Consider the following 21,703-nt stretch of genomic DNA (forward strand, 5'->3'; position numbering starts at 1 on the left):
GCTTCTTGCTAACTTTTCTTACAGCTTAAATTAATCCATTTCCATTAATCTATACCTTGCCACATGGCTCGTGGCTTACCGGCATCTTCACATGCTGTTTGTCATCGTGGCGGCTGGCAGTGTCTCTCACTCAGCCTTCCACTTCCCAGCTTTATTCTCCTCCTTGTCCCGCCTATACTTCCTACCTGGCCACTGGCCAATCAGTGATTTATTTATTGACCAATCAGCAATACACTTGACATACAGAACATCCCACAGCAGACAATCAGTTACTGGTTTCTGTTTTTTGTTTTGTTTTAGTGTCTTTTACACCACGATCTCAGATAGAAGCTTTCTGAATACTATTCTGACAACACCTTGCAAAAGAGGTCTCTGTATCCCCACTTTATAGATGTGGAAACCAAGGCTCAAGGGATGCCTAATATCATCTAATGACAGAGTAATAGGGCCAAGATTCAAGTTTCTCTGGCAACTAAACACAAATTATACTTTACAGGATGGGAGAAAAATCTAAAATGTCTATGTCAAAAAAAAATGGATACCAGCCAGGATTGCATGCAGGTGCATACACTAAGCCAGACACTGTTGGCTGCTCATCTCACAACTGAAGGTCAACCCAAGCAAGACAGCAGAGCCCTGGGGGCCCACAGATCAGCCTGGAATCAGGCAAGGAAACACTGGCATGCCTGAGGCAGAGGCATGACTTTCTGGGAGAGAAGGCAGCCCAGGAAGGTTCCTAGAGAACATGCCCACATCTGACCATGTTTGGGTAATAATGAGAATCAAGCTGAGGAAGGCCTTCTAACCACAGGACCAGAGGTAACTCGGAATACCTGCAGGTCAGTGTATACTCTAATTTAATGCTGAGAAATGTTTGAGCCTTTGTATTGAGACACAAGTAACTCTATTAAACCCCTAAGAGCTATCACCACAGGAGTCCACATCACCCTTCAAGACAGGTACTGCAATGTATAACATTGTGCAGTATTCAAAGGTGGTTTTGAGTCTGTGGATGAAAGGATGAGACTGCTTCCTTGAGCCAGAACACTGGTTTCCACGGATAAAAGCAAGTTCTGATTCCCCACCTCATACACAGGCCTGCTTACATGCTCACTAGGTGAAACTGTAGTACTGATGGTCTATATTCAAGGACTGTACTGAATGACTTCTCTGCCAGGAGTCTGGCAACTAGAAAGAGAACGTATACTGAGCCCTTGAGGTTGGGAGACTACTGGCATTTTATTATATAACGCTTCAGGTGTCTGTCTGGAGTTCATTGTCTCTCTCTTGGAAAAGTTGTGCCTTTCTCTAGTATAGTTTCCGATATCTATAACCTGGTCTTTTCAAGGAATCTGAGAAGGGTTTGTTTTTTGTTTGTTTTGTTTTGTTTTTTAACCTATCCTAGGCATAGGAGGGTTAAGAAGCAGGTTCTGACTGCCCTGTCACTGTATTATTTCTGACACTGGAACATGGTTGCACTCAAGGGCTCAATATTTTGTGAAAAACCCCAACAGTTGTCAGTTTCTGGGTCCCTCCTCTGCAGCAAGACGCAAGGAATAGGAAGGCAGAACACATCGCTGTACAGACACACTATCTCACAGGGATCCACGGCCAAGACAGCACTTGTAAACAGCTGTCCAGAGGGTGTGCAGGACAGCTCAGAGGGTGTGTAGTACAACTCAGAGGGTGTGCACAACTCAGCTAGGCAGCTTCATGCATGCTTCCAGTTTGTCTTTTTTCTACCTGTGCACTCGAAGTACATAGAGAAAGAAAGCTATCTCCCTGTCCAGTCTCTCTCACAGGCCCTCCTGGGTATTCTCTTTTTTGATGATGGGAATAGAAATGATAGGAATCTTAAAAACAGCAATGTCAGAGGCAGGATGCGTTACACACAAAAAAAACACAGTTTTATTGTCCCTCCCAAATATTCCTCAGTGATTATATGATTTAGAAATGTAAACTCCAAGTGCATTGAAATAAGATTGTCTGCCCTGTAAATATCAACTAAACTGTTATAATAAATGTGTCCTCTGTGACCAAATGTTACTTGTCGCAAAATAAATAAATAATAAATAGCAAATGGTGCTCTTTGCATCCCCCTAGTGGTTGGAAGAGGAACAACAAGGAGAATTCAGAGAGTGGCTCCCATTCTCAGGACCAATAAACTTTTACAGCAGAAGGACAAATGGCTTGGCTCTAACCATGAAATGGATATGTTCTAAGTGAAAATGAAGGATCTTAGCTATTATACATAATATATATATATATATCTTCGTTATTATACATAATGTTATATTTAATAACGAAGATATATATAAAACTAAGATATATAATGTATTATATATTCACATAATCTAGATCAATGGAATCCTGCATTGTTGATTTACTTTCTTTCCCTAGCCTCTGATTTCCCATTCTCACCAAACAACTCAGCAACGTGTTACACACAAGTTCTCTTCCCAAATTACACTGTGAGCTCCCTCTTTGTACAAAGTGCTTATAAATACGCCACTTACTCTGCAACAAGTGATAGATAACATTGGAAGAAAGAAATCGGCCTGCCTACCAATGTGTCTGTACTGGAAGAAGAGCAAACCATTTGGACATTCGTTGTTTTTATTATTATTATTATTATTTCATCAGAACAACAGCATTGGTCCCTTCATACAAACACCTTTACCATAACACTTTTTTTTTTTTTTTTTTTTTTTTTTTGGTTTTTCGAGACAGGGTTTCTCTGTGTAGCTTTGCACCTCTCCTGGAACTCACTTGGTAGCCCAGGCTGGCCTCAAACTCACAGAGATCCGCCTGGCTCTGCCTCCCGAGTACTGGTACCATAACACTTTTTAAAAACCATTTTCGTGATGGTCTTTCTCTGTCTTTTCAAAGAAGAAACTCCTTGTTAAGGAATGGGAAGGGGGTGAATGTTAAAAGGACACTTGTGTATAAAACTTTTTCATATTAGGTCACCAAAAATTAATGAATTAAAAAGAATAGAAATACCTCCCGTTTCAAATTTATCACTTGCAAATGACAGGCGGGGCAGTTCTCAAAGCCCAGACAAGGTGAATGGCCTGCTTCCCCAACTCCCCAGTCTCCAGAGAGATCCAGTCTGCTGTGCGCTCCTCCCCTGCCCTGCTAGCAAACCTCTAAATCGGGCTCTCTCTAGTTGTGAGTCTTTTTCCAACAAGGACAAACCCTGTGCCTTCAAAATATCGCCAGGCAGGATTACAAGGACTACATATCCCTCACCTTCTCCTGGCAGAAATCAAACGCACGCCCTTCTCATCAACAGCGCAAAGAATCAACAAGTTACCAGTTAAGCCGAGCGCTCCATCCTGAAATGAGCCAGAGCCTCGCCAGAGACCACCACCATCCACCCCAACCCTGCTCTTTCAATGCCTCCCAACCTCCCGCTGCCGCGTGACCTTCTGTTCCAGACCCGACCTCCAGACGCCGGCTCTCCAGCCTGCGCTGCTCCCTGCGCTCCCAGGCAGCTGTCAAAGTCTGGGGCTCGCCTGCTTCTAGGCTCCCCCTGATAGCGCCAGCGTTCATGAGAATCTTGGAGGGTTGGAGAGGTCAAGATCAATTAAAAAGACCAGAGAGGATCTCCGGGCTCGGAGACTCGGACCTCCGGAGAAAAGCAGAGTGTGAGCTGAGCGGCAGTAGGGACCATCACATCCCGCGCTTCTTCGGGACTCTGCCCATCATGAGGGTGTGCGTTCCCAGAGGAGCCAGAGCCCGCGCTGCGGAGCCTGCGGAGCGCCCGGGTGCAGGCAAGGCTTTTAGAAGCCTACAAGTTCCCAAGCCATCCCCAAGCTGGAGTCCAGCTTGGCTCGCTCCTCTGAAGACGCCTCTGGTTCTTGCCCCCAGGACAGGAGCAGACAGACACCTGCCTCCCCCACCCCCAGCCCCCGTACAGCACCCATACGGGGCCCCGCTCCAAGCATCCCTGAGTCGAGCCCGCGATGATCCCACCCCAGCACATAGGGCCCCCAAAGTTCTCGGCACTCCATAGACCTCGCCTTCTCCTTGGCGCCAGGACCCCGCCCAGAGATTGGGCCGGAAAACCTCTTGGGTCCCCAGCTAAGGGCGCTGACTTCGGGGACCGTGCGCGCAGAAGCCGAAGCAGCCACAAGAAAGGGTGGGTGATGCCCGCGGAAGTCCGCGGTCTGCACCCTCGAGCCCGCCCTGCCTGCCTCCCTCCTGGAGAGGAAGAAACTTCCCCAGCACCCACCTTTCGCCGCGAGGAGGCGGCGCCGCCGGCTGTCCCCGCCGTCGCCACTGCCGCCGCCGCTCCCCACGCCCAGCGCCAGCAGGAGCGGCACCAAGCACAGCCTCCCCGGCAGCATCCTCGCCGCCTGAGCCGCCACCGAGCCGCCGCCGCCGCTACCGCCCGCACCGGCCTCGCCTGCCGGTGTCCGCCGGTGCCCGCCGCCGGCCGCCTCGCTGTCGCTGCTGGGTGCGCTACTGTCGCCGCCGCCGCCCTCACCCTCGGCCTCCGCTGCCCTCAGCCGCGCCGCTCGCTCGCCGGCAACAGCAGCACTCACTGGCGCGGACCCGGAGCGGCTCCGGCGCTCACCCCGGGACGGCCCGTGACGTCACGGAGGGAGGGAGGTGGCTCGTGCATATTCATGAGACGCGGACATTGGCGCGGGGTTGCGAGCTCCCCCGCCTCGCAGCTCCGGCCCCCAACTTTCCACAGCCATCCCCAATGCCGCGCACTCGCGTGATCCCCTCTGTCAGGCGCTGGCTCCCTAGAGGGAGGCTCCAGGGAGCCTTAGGGCCTGGCGTGCCCCTCTGCGGCTCTCCAAACTGCAGCTTCGAGGTACCCTGAGCTCCTCCACAAAGTGGTCCTCCGCGGCCTGAGGATCTTCTGTAGAGATGCAGGCGACCCTATCCTGATGCGCCCTTTGAACCGACCTCCTCGCAGAGGGGACAGGATGCTGTCTCTGCGGGCCCAGCCTTTGGCTCAGGTCTAGGGATGGACGCTCTATGCCGCCTGGTCTGGGGAGGGCGCCAGGCGCTCGCTAGAGCTGCAAAGCGCTAGTGCCTCTAGGAGGTGTAGGGCAGAGATCGCCTAGGACCTGCTTGGCCATGCCTGGGCTCTGCGCCATCTCAGCCAGTGCTTGAGTCTGGGACTAGCTAAGTCAGAAAAGCAACCTTCAATCTGCAGTGGGAACCACACTTAAACTCCCCCCCCCCCGCCCCCCCCCCCCCCCCCCCCCCCCCCCCCCCCCCGCCAAAAGTTGCCACCTTTACATTGTCACTGCCTCCTTAAGAGTATGTCTTTGGATGACATGCCTTCTAAGATCTCAGGCCAGGGAACACCACCACCCCAGAGGTGGGGCTCATACTGTTCTCCACACTCTCAACCACACTCAGGCTTCAAAAGGACCAAGACCTTTCCCAGCAAAATCAACTAATGGCTCAGAATAAATCACTGGCTGTATTTCCACAGAAGTGCTATTTTCTCACAACTCAAGGGTCATATGTAGTTGAGATATGAGGTAAATAGAAAAACACAGAAACAAACAAAATTATTCCTTTGTTCATCATTCATTCAAGACATTTCCTGAGCACTAAGCAAACTGAATACTGGGTTGGGCAGTGAAGGACATGTCCCTCTCTGAGAAGCCAACGAAGGGGGTGGAAGCAGTTAGAGTCCACGTGTTATGGTCCTGCACATTCTTTATGTTGCTCGATGTGAGCCTATACAAATCAATTAGCCAAATGTGTCTATTGAAACAGTGACTAAGCAGCATCTCATAATTAATAAGTGTGCTTTAGACTACACAACCAAGCCATAAAATGCATTAAGAGCCTTCTGCTGCCCAGCCTCCTTGTGCGGTCCTGGCTGCACACCTGCGGCCCTGTGGTGGTGAAAGCTAACACTTCAACATTTGAGGTAACAAGAGGTGCTTGTGAACAGCTGCAAACACTGGTAGCTGCGGGGAGCTCAGAGCATGAGATGCTCTTCGTCTGAAGGCCCCCTTTAGTCCACAAAGCAACACCTGGGGTTTTTATTGTTTTTGTTTTTTCTCATTTCCTATAGGAGGAAATGGGGGTTTAGGAAAGTTAGGTCGCTCCCTTACCCAAGCCAGCAAGTGTCAGGCCAGCATCAAGACTTCGCCCTCCTCAGATTTAAAGGGTCATAATCCAGAAAGGGTGACCTGCAGAGGTGGATGCTGACCATGGAGTCGGAGAAGCCAGTGAATGAGAAATGTAAATTTGCCTAGTTTTCTTTTGTGTGTGCACCATCCAATCCAGCTGGTATTTACTCCCCTTGTTTACTTGAATAAGAACTTCCTTACTGACTAAACGATATCCCTCAAGGTCCTTATACTGACTCTTGTTAACAAATCAACTGGTCCCAAATATTTGACATGAAGTTCCAAACTCAGACCAAACAAATGAGAAGAAGTAGAACATAGAACTAATTACAAAACATCCCCAAGCAGGAAATGGCCAGGAAAGAACACTACAGAGAAATACAGTAAGTAGGGATAAGATGCTTACAAACAGGCACAGCATAGCTGCCATCCATCTCACCTCCTTATGAAGGAGGGTAAGAACATTTTGCTACATCCAGTGCTGCAGGAGCTTTATTTATTTATTTATTTATTTATTTATTTATTTATTTATTTATCTCCTTTTTTAATTAAGAGATTTTCTATTCATTTTACATATCAACCACAGATTCATCCCCTGTCCTCCCTCCTCCCACCCCCCAGCCTTCTCCCCCAGTCCACCCCCCATTCCCACCTCCTCCAAGGCAAAGTCTCCCCTGGGGAGTCAACAGAGCCTGGTACATTCAGTTGAGGCAGATCCAAGCCCCTCCTCCCTGCACCAAGGCTGTGCAAAGTGTCCCACCATAGGCACTAGGCTCCAAAAATCCGGTTCATGCACTAGGGACAGGTCCTGGTCCCACTGCCTGGGGCCCCCTAAACGGTTCAAGCTCAACAACTGTCTCGATTATCCAGGGCCTAGTCCAGTACCGTGGGAGCTCCTCAGCTATTGGTCCACAGTTCATGTGTTTCCACTAAACAAGCTGTTTACTCATGCCTCTCTGGAGCTGTTTCCTGTGATGGTGCTCTCCTGTTCTGACTCTGAGCTTGGCTGTGTGGTTTGCTTTGGCCAGAACAGTAGCATGCATGACTTTTTTCTCTTTCTTGGACTCCTGCCATTTCCAAGAGAAGAAACTCATGCTGAACCTGCAGGAGAGTCAGAGACCAACACAGGGCAGAGCTGTCCCAGCCAGCCAATGCCACTCTAACCTGGTCAGCACAAATGATCCACAAGTCGGGTTGGGGATTTAGCTCAGTGGTAGAGTGCTTGCCTAGCAAGCACAAGGCCCTGGGTTCGATCCTCAGCTCAAAAAAAAAAAAAAAAATGATCCACAAGTCGACATGAGCAAGCTCAGGCAAGATCAGCCAAGTCTGACAGTTGAGAAATATAAATAGCTGTTCCATTAAGTCACTGTGTTTGAGAGTAATTGATTAAGCAATACTACATCCACTGCATAAGGTCAGTACAAGACGTGAAAAATGAATATGAGATGCTCAATATGCTGCTCATGGTCAATGTTTAATAAATACAAAAATGTCTCCTTCTTTACCTACTTTCCAAGTCTCTGAAATGCCCATTACAACCATGTTTTGGCTTGCTTGGGTGAGGGAAAGACAAAATGACATGGGTTAGAATAAATGAAAGTAAGAAAATTTATCTTAAAAGTACTCCGATCCCAAGAGCTTCCAGCCATGCCGTTTGTACAGCACACCACTGTGCTGTGCACTTCCACTGGGCCACTCCAGATACAAGGTTTGCATCAAGCAACCCAGCAGACAATGGATCCCATTCTCCCAGTGCTAGGCTGGGTAATGGGGGTCGTATATTTCATGGGTCCTTTAATTCTTGCAACAGCAGTTGCTATTTCTGATTTTATTGTGATCGGATTTCTACCTCCCAAAGTTTGAATAACTTACCAACATTCACATCATTGTGCAAAATTTCAATTCACATCTGCCTAATTCCACATCCCATCTTTCCCCCATATGTGATGGTTTCGGGGAGAGGCTCAGGGGACATATAAGCAATGAAAAAATAGGTTCAGATCAGAAAAGGTAGCTTTGGGGTTTGACTTTTTAAATCATTATCCTTCATCACCTCTGAATAATGACTATTTAAATAACCAATTATCGTCAAAGTGGTGATACGCATCTCAGAGTTTGTTGAGGCCACACTCCTTATCCTTGACTCACTCTTGTTCTTTTAAAGGCCTCACTCAAAATTTCATGAGCAGGATGACATAAGGCCTTGGCTGCCAAAAGCCTCAAGTCCAGAGACCCACCTGCAAGGCAATAGTGAATCTCGGGCAATTCATCTGGGTCAATAGTTTTAATAAAGAAATAACTCCTCTGTTCCAGAAAATAGAATCTAACAGGAACAGATCTCACAATAAACACAGCAGTTCTCTCTCATTTTCACCAGGTCATTAATGCTTTGCCCAATTAAGGCCCCAAACACAGCCCCTGAATAATTTAAACTGAATAAATGAAGAAAATAAATAAATTATACCTACTTATAGAAACTTATTTTTTTTTAAAAAGGAAAATTAAATGGAAACTTTCTACATGGCCCACATTTAATTCAACTAAGAGTACTTAACTTGGAAAGAAAGGGTGGAAAACCGATGTTTGAAAAACTAGAACTGCATATATTTCCCCAACCCCATTTCTGCAGATAAAATGGGGGGCTCTGTGGCCCTGGAGCAACTAAGCATATTACTGAGCTTTCCACATTGCTCTGAAGAAGCTGATACAAGGACAGATGCTACTGATGCGATAGGAATTTGTTTGTTTGTTTGTTTGGTTGGTTGGTTGGTTGGTTGGTTGGTAGGTTTTGTGTTGGGGGCCTAGGAAGCCTTGAGGAAATGTGTAAAGAAAGGATGAAGTCCTGAGTGAATATATACTGTTGGCATGGGCACAGCCATGTCAAGGACCTACACCTCAGACCCATGGGAATGGCAAAGCCTCTCGACCACCACCACCAGGCAGGGTGAGGCTCAGAGGGATGGCAAAGCCTTCTTCCTCTGGTCTGAGTCAAATGTTGGTAGCGTGTGAAAAAAAAGTCTAGCACCTGTGGCTTCCTCCTCCCATGTCTACAGCCTGAGCCTGCTGCCTGTCGACACCTGCTAAATAGAATGGCTAACTCCTTCCCTTTGCTGTACATAACATGCTGAGGTACTAGGGTTTTGAGTAGTCCACCAGAGTGACACACCTGACCCCAGATTTTCTGTACATGGGTCTGTGTGTCTGTCCTTTCTTCATTCCCAAGTCACTCCAGTCAGTGACTGGGCACAGCAGTTTGGGTTGGGTTTGTTTCTGTTTTTAAGTCTATGTATTTCTTTTTAAGCAAAAATAAGGAATGCTTGTTCACAGCCTAATCCAGTTCATGTCCAGTGCTGTTTGGGCATTGCTGTTTTATGCTTAGCAAGGAAGAACGCCCTGATCAAAAAAAAAAAAAAAAGAAAAGAAAAATAGATGTCATTCATTACAGTGAGACATTATTCCTAAACACTGTGTGTGTGTGTGTGTGTGTGTGTGTGTGTGTGTGTGTGTGTGTGTGTGTGTGTGTGTGTGTGCATCCTGGGGTAGTCTCTGTGAAAACAGCCATAAAATCCAGCAACACTTCTTCCATTGTCAGATAGAATCTCTGCCTCCTTCCTTTGAATCTGAACACTGATTTTAGTACATGACATTATGTGACTTCTCAGTGTCAATCATAATAGTTTCTGCCTTGTTTGTTAGGAGGCTTATGTATGAAGGTTGGGCTTCCATGTGAGAAGTCCGGCTACCTGAGACCACTATGTTGGGGCATTGCAGACATGTGAAAAGGCTTCATGATGTAAGATTGATAGTCTGAGTTATATCCAATATTTGAGTCATCTCAGAACCTCCAGATAATCTATTTGCTAGCTGTAAAATAACCATATCCCCAGGATTCACCCCGACTCCAGATATTTGGATCTTTCCAGATATAGCCTCAGGTACTGCAGAACAAGGTCAAGTTATTTCCACTCAATCTTGACCCAATTCATGGTCACAGAATTCAGTAGTACAATCAAATGGTTGCATATACTATTAAGATTTGGGATGGTTTAATATACATCAAGAATAATGAGAACATCTTTATTCTCATTTTTTCCTACCATAAATACTGGTAGGAAAGAAATGTGCTGGGCAAGTCAAGTGTAAGTAGCCTTTTTGGGTAGTTCAAATGTTGAGACTTGCAGAGGTAAAGCAATGGAATACATTTTTAAAATTGAATCAGCGGAGCTTAGGGATAAGAAAGAAAGTAACTTCTAGACTCAGACAGACGGCCTGAGGTTGTACCCACAGTTTAAATGTTTTCTTCTGGGTATCTCCAGAGAAATATCCTTACCATTTGTACCTCAGTTTCCTTTTCTGCAAATGGAGACCAAGGACGCCTGCTTGCTTTCAGAGCTAAATGAAAAGCAAGCAGCCAAGTCCTCCTTCTGCTATAGGGCAGGGACCCAGTAAATTCAACCATTGGTAATTGTGGTGGTCAGTGTTATGTAGGTTGCCAGGAGCTTACACTGACTCTTTCTTCATCATGCGGTATTTCTATACAGGTAAAATGCAGATGGGTGTGAACACACGTGGGACCACACTAGTCCTGGCACCACCAGCATCTGTGCCAGTACTGTCATGGATGCACCGGCCTGCACCACCTGTGAGAGTACCTAAATCTAGCCAGTCTGTCATTCAAGTGTCCTGTGCTATCAAGGGATGTTAAAGAAACCCATCCTTTATTCACTACCAACTATGAAGCAGGCACAGCACATTCTACCTCACTGAAATCAGCAAAAGACTGAAAAAGAGACTTCTCATTTCCAATAGACACCTAGGACATTTAAAGCTTAAAGGTATTATGTGACCTGCACCAAGAGATTAAGGAACCTTCATGTGGGGAATTAATGAAGTCCTGAGTGAATATGTATTTTTGACATGATCACTGTCACATGTCAAGGACCCATGGCAAGAGCAAGACCTTCCCCAGGTCAGACTGTCAATAATGTGCACAGAAAGCATCAGCCCCCAGCTTCCTCCATCAGGATGGGACTGTAGCCTGGGACTGATACCTACTGAGATTCACTGCCCTGCCTCCTCATTCATTAGTATATAATCAACTTGCAGAGTTTCTAGGCTGCTGGTGCTTCTCCATCAGAGTACACGACCCACCCAAACCCAGCTTTTCTGCACATTTCTTCATCCCCAGTCAGGACGATCTCAAAGCCATGCAGGTTGTGGCACCTTCTGTACATGAAGGAGCTGAGATTTGAACTGAGTTGTGTGACTTAAAATGTTTTCCTAACCCTTTGAAGCAATGTTTCCTTCCTCCCCTTCACTGTAGGTGTGGGGCTTGGACAGACGCAAGGTAGGTGTGTGGCCTTGATTCACCATATTATAATCTCAGTACAAGTTTAGCAGGGCAGTTGTTAGCAGGCCTCTTACAGCTTCTCAGGTTGGTGTCCTCTCTCTCCCTTATTTCTGTCAGTGCCGGCTGTACTTCCCTGGGCATGTTCCTTCCATTCCTTCTTATTTTCTTCCTTTACTGCCCCTAAGGGCTTGGACGTACCTAAGCTACATCCCCACCCCTTCCTTTCACTCATCACTCCTATAACCAGCTGCTCTGCCATCAAAATCTAGCTCTTGATTACTGCCGAGACACTCCCCCCAAGGCCCCATTTATGCTTATAAGCAGAAAACTGAAGTTTCGTATTCAGAATGCAAGGCTTTGGCCAGGCTGACCTCCGTGTCCATTGATAACCTGACACTAACTCCATCACCAGTGTTCTCTGCTCCACCCAGGCCCATGTCTTCACTATTGACCAATGGAGACCACACCAATCTTTCTGCTGCACCTTGCTTAGATTACATGGTCTACTGCTATGGCCTGGATTGTGCACCTCAAATTTGTATGTTGGAGTCTTAATCCTCAGTACTTCAGGTGACTGCTTTTGAAAACAGGGTCTTTAAAGAGGTGGATAAGTTAACTGGGGTGAATCTTGATCCAATTTGACTGGACTCATAAGAAATACTGTAGTTATACGTAACAGGGAAGGGCACAGGAAGACATAGAGAAGATTGTGACTTCTGAGCCAGAGAGATCTTAGAAGAAGCCAAGCCTATAGATACCTTGATCTCAGATTCCTAGTGACCAGTATTGTGGGGAAGCAAGCTGTTAAAGCCTCTGTCTAAAGCTTTGCCAGGGCGGTCCTGCTAATGAATCCACACAGTACATCATCTCTCGCTTTCCTCCCACAAAAACGACTCAGGCCTGCCACTAATCAAAACCTCTGCCACCTCCCCATCACACCTCACATAAAAGATCTTTCCATCCAACTCACAAAACCCTCCTGGACCAGCTCCTGCCAGCTTCCCCAGCCACTCTCTCATCACTGACCTTTGGTCCTTTGAGCTTTAGTCCTTCCTTAGCTTTAAACTACATCTTGGGATGGTGCTTCCTTCATATCACCACACGGCATTCAGAGGTTTTTGGAAATGACACCTGTCCAGAAGTCACCCAGGCACTTTCTAGCATCCTGTCTTTGAATCATCTGAACCGCTCCTTGTTCCTCTGAATTCACTCACCCTTGTGTCTTTCCTCGTTAGTTTCCAGTATTACCCCAGTAGAAAGCAGTGGAGGAGAGGAAAGACCCACATACCCCAGCGCAGGAATGCAATGCCATTTGGTGAATGAGTGAATGAAAGAATGTTTTGCCTTTACATTTTTCTCTATCACTCGTGATTTTTCTCTATTATTCCTAACAGTCTGTTATACATCCACTTAAATGGACGTTGTTCTTACAAATGTCTAGAATTCCTATTTCCTCACGGGTTGAGTGTGATACTAACAGATTCTTTCATTGGGCCTGGGAGCAGGTACTGGAGAAGGCAGCATTTTGAAGAGTAGACAGTGTGAGTGGTGCTTTCATTTTCTGCTTAGAGATATTGAAGCAAAAATGTTGCATTACTGGTTGGAGGTCACATAGTCTGGGCTAGACTCTAGATCTCTTGAGTCTTGGTGGAAAGCAAAGTCATAAATATCCAAAAACCGGTGCTTAAGATGCCTGGGGCCAACTGTGCTGGGAGTCAGGACTTGCTGTCTACTCATCAGGAAGGTCCCTTGTAAGAGAGTGAGGCCACAAGCATATATTCTCCTTCCTAGCTCAAAGAAAGAGGCTGTCTGCGTCTGCTCTTCAGGCCCTGTCTGAGGGTGACAAGCTGGCCTGCAAGAGCACTCCAAGGAAACCATTTCACCTAAGTAATTTTAAAATTTTATGTCTTTCAATTTCTCAGTATTTAAGGATTTCTTTTCCAGGTTGGCATGGTTATGGGTAGTGAATCATGTGCCCAAAGGGAAAGGATATATTATATCACCTTCCTACGATGTTCTGTAACATCTGGGAATGTCAAAAGCAGTGTGGAGTGGACAGCACATGATGAATGGTAGGTATTTGCCAGTGGAGGAATTGGAGAAGGCTGTAAACCCGATGCCATGACTAAATGGCAGTGTGTGGTTCCATTCCTGCTCTAGTCTGCTAGCAATTAACACTGGGAGCTGACATCATTAGCAGAGGGTTTTTTTTTTTTTTTTTTTTTTTGAGTTGGAAAACAAATACTCTTAAATCAGACTTCCTAAGTCCAACCTAAATGCATTTCCTTCAAACTGATCTGAAGGTTGATTTCATCCTGCAGCTGTTTAGAAAGAACAGTGTCATGGCATGCTCCAAAAGCAGCTACACAAACAGTGGTGAGAATGTTGAGGATTTATGTGATACACTTCACATACATGAACATGAATGTTTGTACTTTGCAAACAAAGATTGGGGCTTCCTTTAAACCGTTTAGAGAAGCTGATCAGATACTTCTATCATCAAAGTTTTTTGAACAGGTTCTTTGAACAGGATAATTAACAAATTATCTAGTAGTCAGACTTTTGTTAAAAAGTGATTGTGATATACATTTTTTTCAGATAGCCAATGCTTATTTACAGCCATCAGGCACCTGCATGGAAGGAAACTTCAAGGTAAATGAAGTTACTGAAGATAATGTGTGAAAAGATCAGAACAAGATCTAAATATTCTAAACATAATAGTTAAGATAATGAGTGCTTTGAGTGATGTGCATATACAATAGCAGTAAAATACCAGACAGAAATCTCGTGGAAACTAGAATGGAGGGGTCAAAAATATGCTAATTTGGTGTGTTGTCCAAAAGCAGAGACACCAATCACTTGTCAACATTGTTCATGGAAGTCTTCTTATGAAAACTGTGAGACTGGGCCTGTGAGATGGCTTAGTGGGGAAAGGCGCTTGCTGCCAAGCCCGATGGCACGGATTTGATGCGCAGGATGCACATGGTTGAAGAAGAGAAGAGACTCTCGGAGGTTGCTTTCTGGCCCCCATACTGCGCCATCATGTGGGTACCATGGCATGTGAGCCTACACCCCCAACCTAATAAACAAACAAACAAACGAGTGTACTTTTTTAGGTTGAGGGTGAAGAATCAAAATGGCTTCACTTGCAAAAACTTACCAAGAAAAGAAACAGAAGAAAACGTCTTTCATCCAAAAAAGCAGTGATTCTCAACTTCCTAATGCTGTGACCCTTTAATACAGTTCCTGATGTTGTGGTGGTAACCCCCCCTTCAACTATAAAATTATTTTTGTTGTTACTTCATAACTCTAATTTTACTGCTGTTATGAATGGCATTGTAAATATCTGTGTTTTCTGATAGTCTTAGGTGACCCCTATAAAAAGGTCCTTCAACCCTCCAAGGGATCGTGACAGATTGAGAACCACTGCAATAAACAATAGTTGAGGAACAGAGATAAAACATTCCGGTGCCTGAGAGATGGCTCAGAGGGTAAGAGTGCTTGCTGCTCTTGCAGAGCACCAGCGTTTCCTTACCAGCACCCCTATCAGAAGCTCACAACCCACCTGTAACACCAGCTCAAAGGGATATAATGCCCTCTTGTGGCTATCATAGGCACCTGCACACACACACGCGCACGCGCACACACACACACACACACACACACACACACACACACACACACACACACGCATTCACACACATAAATAAAAATTCAAAAATATTTTTATAAAAGCACACAGAGGGAAGATTGGTTAGAACACAGTATATTAAAGTGATAAACTCAAATACACTATTGCTAAATAGAAAATGACTAAGCTAGTGAATTAATTATAGAGATTAGAAACAAATTTTAATGCTTCCTTAAGCTGTTTATAAGTGATACACTTATAAACTAAAGTACACAAAAAGTTGAAATTTATAATATGGTAGTGTACATATTTATATGTATATTTTATGCATATCATGTACATATATGGTACACACACCTATATGGAAACACACATATACACATATATACATCTTAAGTGCTGCATTTCATTTCTAGATAAAATAAAATTTAAGGCAAAAAAAAACTATTAAAAATGATGATTACTATATAAAAGTACAATTTCAATTTGTTGGGAAGGCATAGTAGTTCTATGCTTTTCTTATACTTAATAACATAATCTCAAAATGTATAAAACAAAAATACATCATAAAAAACCAATTGAAAAATTATAATAAGCATCATTATCAAACTTTAGTTTTTCAATCTGTAGGTCAAACCAATACAATTTAGTAAGGCTAGAGGGAATCTGAACACTACTCTTAGAATTTCTCTCTAATGATGAACTTAAATGCAGCAATTAACTCTTAGAGGAGATATGACTTGATTGTCAAGCATCAGCTGAAGATTTGCAAAGCAAGTCTCAAGACATACCAAAGTATCATATATCATGTAGTTAATATTTTAATACAATTTACTAAAACACAATTAACAACAAGAATTATTTTAAATTATAGACACAATTTGGAATGGGGGGACATGTATGAGTGGTTAATAATCCACAGGGAAAGTAAAAACAAAAAATAAAAAGCCTTCAGAACTGAAGAATGGTGAAAACACTACCCAGTGCTTATAGAAGATGCTGAAGCATTACTGAAAAATAATGACCTGAGTGCACCTCAGAAAGGAGAGAGGCTGGTGTTTTCTGGTGCTCATTTGACTTATGACATTGGAAAATGAATAACAGTAGTTATGATTGTAAAATATCACTGAATGACAGAGAAATGAAGCATAACAGTGAGCCAAGAAATAGATGGAACATACATAGAATCTTAAAGTGTACTTAGATGACAAGGGAGAAATATGAAGGACCACTTAGTCAATGGTAAGTTAAAGAATATAAGATGGAAGGAAAGCTTAAGTGTAAATCTTTAGAGAAATTTTAGGAGAACATTTTTGTAATAAAGATAGGGAAAATTTTCTTAAACAAGCAACAAAATACATGAATTATTGAAAAGAATGTTGATATATTCAGTACATTGAGATTAAGAGCCTGTATTCATTTTGATGCTAAAAGTAAAGTGAAACATAACACCACTGGGTGAAGATTAGTATCTACAACTGTGACGAAGAATTGGTCTGAGAATTTATAAAGAATTCTAGGAATCCTTAAGAAAAAAAATAAACAATTAAGAAAATAAGGAAAATTTACTTTTAATCTAGTAAAATCTAAATGGCAATAAACAACAAAAATGGATGTTAAATATCATGGGTCACTGGGGAAATAGAAATTCAAACCATGAACATATCACATCACACTTGCCAAATTAGAAAAGCTGTAAAGGTTTAATAGCAGTGGATGGTGGTGAAAATGAAGAATGCTGGGAATATCCAGGCATGCTTATTAAGAATACCCTAATACAACATTTAGAGAACATCACATAAATGCTCCTAAAACCGAATGAGCAATAGCAAATGAGAGTCACAGCACTGGTGTGACAAAGTGCCAGACCCTGGCTGGTCAAGAGCACTAGACATCTATTCTGCCACAACACTGGAGGCTGAAAGTCCTAGGTCAAGGTGATGGTTTTACCATGCTCTCTTCAAAGCCTCTTCTCATTCAGGTGGTTCCAGATGTCACTTGGCTTACGTGGCCAATTTGCCCCAGTCTCTGCCTGCCCCTTCATAAACGAGTTTTCTCCATCTAGTAGTCTTCAACGTGACTATCTCACTAGAGAATCAGTCCTGTTGAATTAGGAGCCCATCATACACCACTTGTAGCTGGAGATTTCTCAAGTCCCCCCTTGGGCCCACAGCTGCTCAGACCCAAGTAAACAACACAGAGACTTATATTACTTATAAAGTGTATGGCCGTGGCAGGCTTCTTGCTATCTAGTTCTTATATCTTAAATTAACCCATTTCTATAAATCTATACCTTGCCTCGTGGCTCGTGGCTTACCAGTATCCTTACATCTTCTCATGGCTGCAGTGGCTGGCAGAATCTCCTGACTCAGCCTTCCACTTCCCAGAATTCTCCTCTCTCCTTATCCTGCCTACACTATACTTCCTGCCTGGCTACTGGCCAATCAGCGTTTTATTTATCAATCAATCAGAGCAACACCTTCACAACATACAGAAAGACATTCCCAGCAACCACTGACCTCATCTTAACTAACTACATACACAATGAAGGTTATCCTCTGCCTTACACACACACACACACACACACACACACACACACACACACACACACACACACACGTATGTATATATACACACACAATAGAAAAAAACTTTAGAAATAAAAGTGTTTGTTGAAAAAAAAGTGCCAAATGGAAAAATTAACCAAGAAATCTTATATAGCTGAGAATAAATGTTTTCCATAAGAGAAAAAATAGACCCAAATATGTACCCAGCATTCAGGCCAAGATGATGAGAATAAAAGGATGCAAGAGTCAGAGTACATGAATGATGGGGAAGACTCTCGCAATGGCAGAATTCCAGAACACAAGCAAGGAACAGCAATACAGAGTATACAAAAGCAGAAAATTCTTAGGAATGTCCTAGAAATGTTGAGAACCACAGAGTCACAAGCACAGAAATTCTAATAAGTACAACATAAAGCAATGATTTTGAATCCAGACCAAAGTACATAAAGTTAAACCCAAATACTTAATAGAAAAAGAAAAAAATCTTAAAGGCTCCCAGAGAGACCGCTGGCAAATGGGTGAGTTGATGCTGGCTTTGCCGTGGTAAGGGTGGGAGTCACCATGCAGCATGCTGAATGAAGATGACTTTCAAGCTATGTCTCTCAAGAATTAAAATGGAATATAGCCATCTGGAGATAAAAAAGGAAATGCAAGAGTTTATTACCTAAATCCTTCTTGCTTGTAGCACTTGTGAAGACATAAGGCAAACAATCACAGATGCCAGAAGGAATGCTGGGGCGGGCACCATAATCCTGGGGACCTCTGCCTTAGACAGAAAAGGGGAAGCTGAGATGAGTTGGTGCAATATGCAAACTTCCAGAAAGAAATGTAGCTCTACTATCCCCTGGGTTTAAGCCCAGGGAAACCCATTTTGGACATCTTAGTTATAGTGCTACAAAATAATAAACATGTTTTGTTTTGAAGCACTAAATTGGTAATTTTTGCATAATTGATAAGAAACTAATACAAACAAGGAGTAAAGGTATTGATAGATATTTGTCTAAATATGAGTTAATAGTTACAATATAAAATAACAAGGTTAGTTTCTGTTTTGAAGGAAATAAACTGCATTCAGTGTTGAACAGTAGTATCTAATTTCTAGAAAATATATTGTCAAGAGTCTATAAAGAGATACAAACTCCATGGTGATTTCAACAAGGAAATTAATATAGGTACTGCTTATCAGGGAAATGGAATAGGCATTAAAGAGAATAATAAATCATACAGATATAACATATGTTAGAGACAGCCAATATCCTTTGGGTTGGTAATAGTGTTCAAGGGTGTTTCCAGTTTTCTTAGGGCTCAAATGCAAATATCACTAGAGAACACAAAACCTGCCTCAATAGCTGGCAGAGAATGATGTGGGTGTAGTGTTGCTGGGACCTGCTGGAATCTACCCTCCAGTATATAAGCAGAGGTCATGATCAGAGAGCTATGAAACCTTAGAACTCAGAAGGTTCTAGGGGAAGCTGCTGGCTGATAATGAAACCATGGGCTGGAATGACTGTTCCCTGTGGTTCAAGGCTAACTACATAGGCTGAAAATCAGGTGGAGTCACTATAACCTCCTGAATTTGTAAGCTGTCCACTGCATCCATTGTAAAGGGAGACATAGAAGATGTGATTACCAATCAAGTATAGTCTTAAAGTAACATTCAAAGCAAACAAACAAAAAGCACACACACAAAAATAAATAAAAATAAATAAAGCCTTCTGCAGAAAAGTAACAAAGTGAACAGACAACCCAGAGAATACAAAAAATAGAATAGAAAAAGGAGTTAATATCTAAAACATGTAAACAACTTGAAAAATAAACACCAAATCATCTAATCAACACGTGAAACAAAAACACCAAATCATCTCATCGATATGCAGGCAGATGAATTGAACAAATAATTCTCAAAATAAGAAAAACAACTGACCAATTAATATAGGAAGAAATGTTCAACACCCATCACCATCAGAGAAATGCAAACTGAAACTTAATCTCATCCCAGTCAGAGTGGTTATCATCATGCTAACAAACAAGCAATGCTAGTGAAGATAAGGGATGAAAGTAACTACTGTATACTGTTGGTAAAAATGTAAATTAGTGTATCTACTGTTCTGGAAAACAGTGTGGACTGTTTTCCTCAAAACACAAATAATAAGATGGCCATGTGATCCAGTGGTACCATTTCTGGTATATATGCCCACGGGGATCCAAGTCAGCACACCAAAGAGATACTTGCACACCTGTGTTTACTATAGCACTGTCCACAATAGCCAAGGTACAGAATCAGCCTAGATGTTCATCAGTGGGTGAATGGACAAGGAAAAATGTGGTTTATATACATAATGATATTTTTCAGCTGTAAAGAAAATGAAGGTATGCTGGAAATGCATGCAACTGGAAGATTATCATATTGTAAATGTCACGTCTTTTATCATATGTGTGATCTATGTTGTATATAGATATGTACAGTCATGTTTACGGATGACTTGAAAGGAGAAATAAAATTGGGGGGGAGGGGACTAATGAGAGTCACACAGGTGTGATGCGGGAGGAAATCAAGCTATGGAAGGAATTTGCTCAAAGTATATTATATAAATTCATGAAAATGGCTTTATGATAAAAGAAAAGAAAAATGCAATATATGTACACAATAGAGTTTTATTCAGCTGTCAGTATGAATGAAATTATATCAAATGGATGGAACTGGAGACCATCATGTTGTTAAGTGCAATAAGGTAGACCCACAGAAAGACAAATATTGCATGTTCTCTCTCATCTGCTGAATCTAGATTTTTAATTTAAAAGAGAGACATGAGATAGAAGGAGGGCTTCTTAGGAGGAGAAAAGGAACCAGACAGAGAGAGAAGCAAGGGAAGGCAAGGGGTGGAGGGCATAAATGAGTGTGAGCCAGGCACAGTGTACGAACACATCATAATGAAACACCATTATTTCTCTTTGTTTATTTTTAAAAAGATGATACATGATATTAAACTTTGATTTTTTTTTAAATTAAAAGATATAATCTAGGAGCTGGAGAGATGGCTCAAAGCCTAAGTTGGGTTTCCAGCACTGATGTCGGGTGGCTCACAACTGTCTGTAACAAGCCCAGGAGCTCTAGTGCCCTCCTCTGGTCTCTATGAGCAACTGCACTCGCACATGCACACATTCATATGCAAACATATGTAAAAATGCAAAGCACAAAAACTAAAACCTGGATTACAGAATTCAAAAACATGTACATATGTATTAAACTGTACTATATTAAATATAATAAATATACTATATAAATCAATTCTTATTGCTAAGCTAGTGCTTAGAGGGAAAGTATAGCCCTAATTCATGCATTAGAAAATAATTTTAATTTATATTTAATGGGTTAAAAGCATTCAATATAAGAAGTAAAAAAAAAACCTCACTATAATAACACCATAAACAAATGAAAGGAATAATAACGATTACAAGAGAAATCAGTGATAAAAAGAAACAAAGGATTAATAATATTGAAGACAGTGCTTTGGAAATATTGAATTAGGCAAAACTCTGGCACAATTAATCTATAAAAAGGGAATAAAATGCACATTAGCACTCCTAGGAATGGTATGAAGTATAAAACCAAGTGTGCTAAAGATAATTAAAAGATAATAAGCTGATTTTATGAATAATGTATGCTAATAAAATTTTAAACTCTGATGAAATAAATAAATCCTAAAAAAACTGAGGATCATCTTCAAATGTTGAAATTATTTAACCTATTTGGCAAGCTTGGAAATCATTCTAGTGTAAAGGAAAGTAAGAAGAAATGGTAAGTACGGCATGTGTTATTTCCTTGGCACCTTTGACAATGAAAAAAAGCAAAAAAACAAAGAACAAACAACCACACTTTTAAACCCGTGACACAGTTGGAGCACTAGGGACATGTGAGTCCAGGCTGTCATTGGATTGTAGAGTTATATGGATAAACAATGCCCGAGAACGGCATCCGGGACACAGTACTAAAACACCATGAAGGGTGAAAATCAGCACATCTACAACTAACTCTCCATAG

At 42.7% G+C, this 21,703-nt stretch overlaps 1 protein-coding gene across 1 annotated transcript in view; it reads right to left on the reverse strand.

The window, feature by feature from the left end:
* The window catches only part of Clstn2 (calsyntenin 2), a 607,199-nt gene extending 602,611 nt beyond the window's left edge, over positions 1–4,588 (reverse strand). The window contains exon 1 of the mRNA XM_052717670.1: positions 4,238–4,588. Coding sequence (XP_052573630.1) covers positions 4,238–4,352 — 115 coding nt within the window. The 5' untranslated portion in view covers positions 4,353–4,588. The remainder of the gene's footprint in view (positions 1–4,237) is intronic.
* Positions 4,589–21,703: the final 17,115 nt, after the last annotated feature.

The sequence above is a fragment of the Peromyscus californicus genome, unplaced genomic scaffold, assembly GCF_007827085.1.
Source record: "Peromyscus californicus insignis strain IS unplaced genomic scaffold, ASM782708v3 Scaffold_11__1_contigs__length_118956290, whole genome shotgun sequence".
NCBI lineage: Eukaryota > Metazoa > Chordata > Mammalia > Rodentia > Cricetidae > Peromyscus > Peromyscus californicus.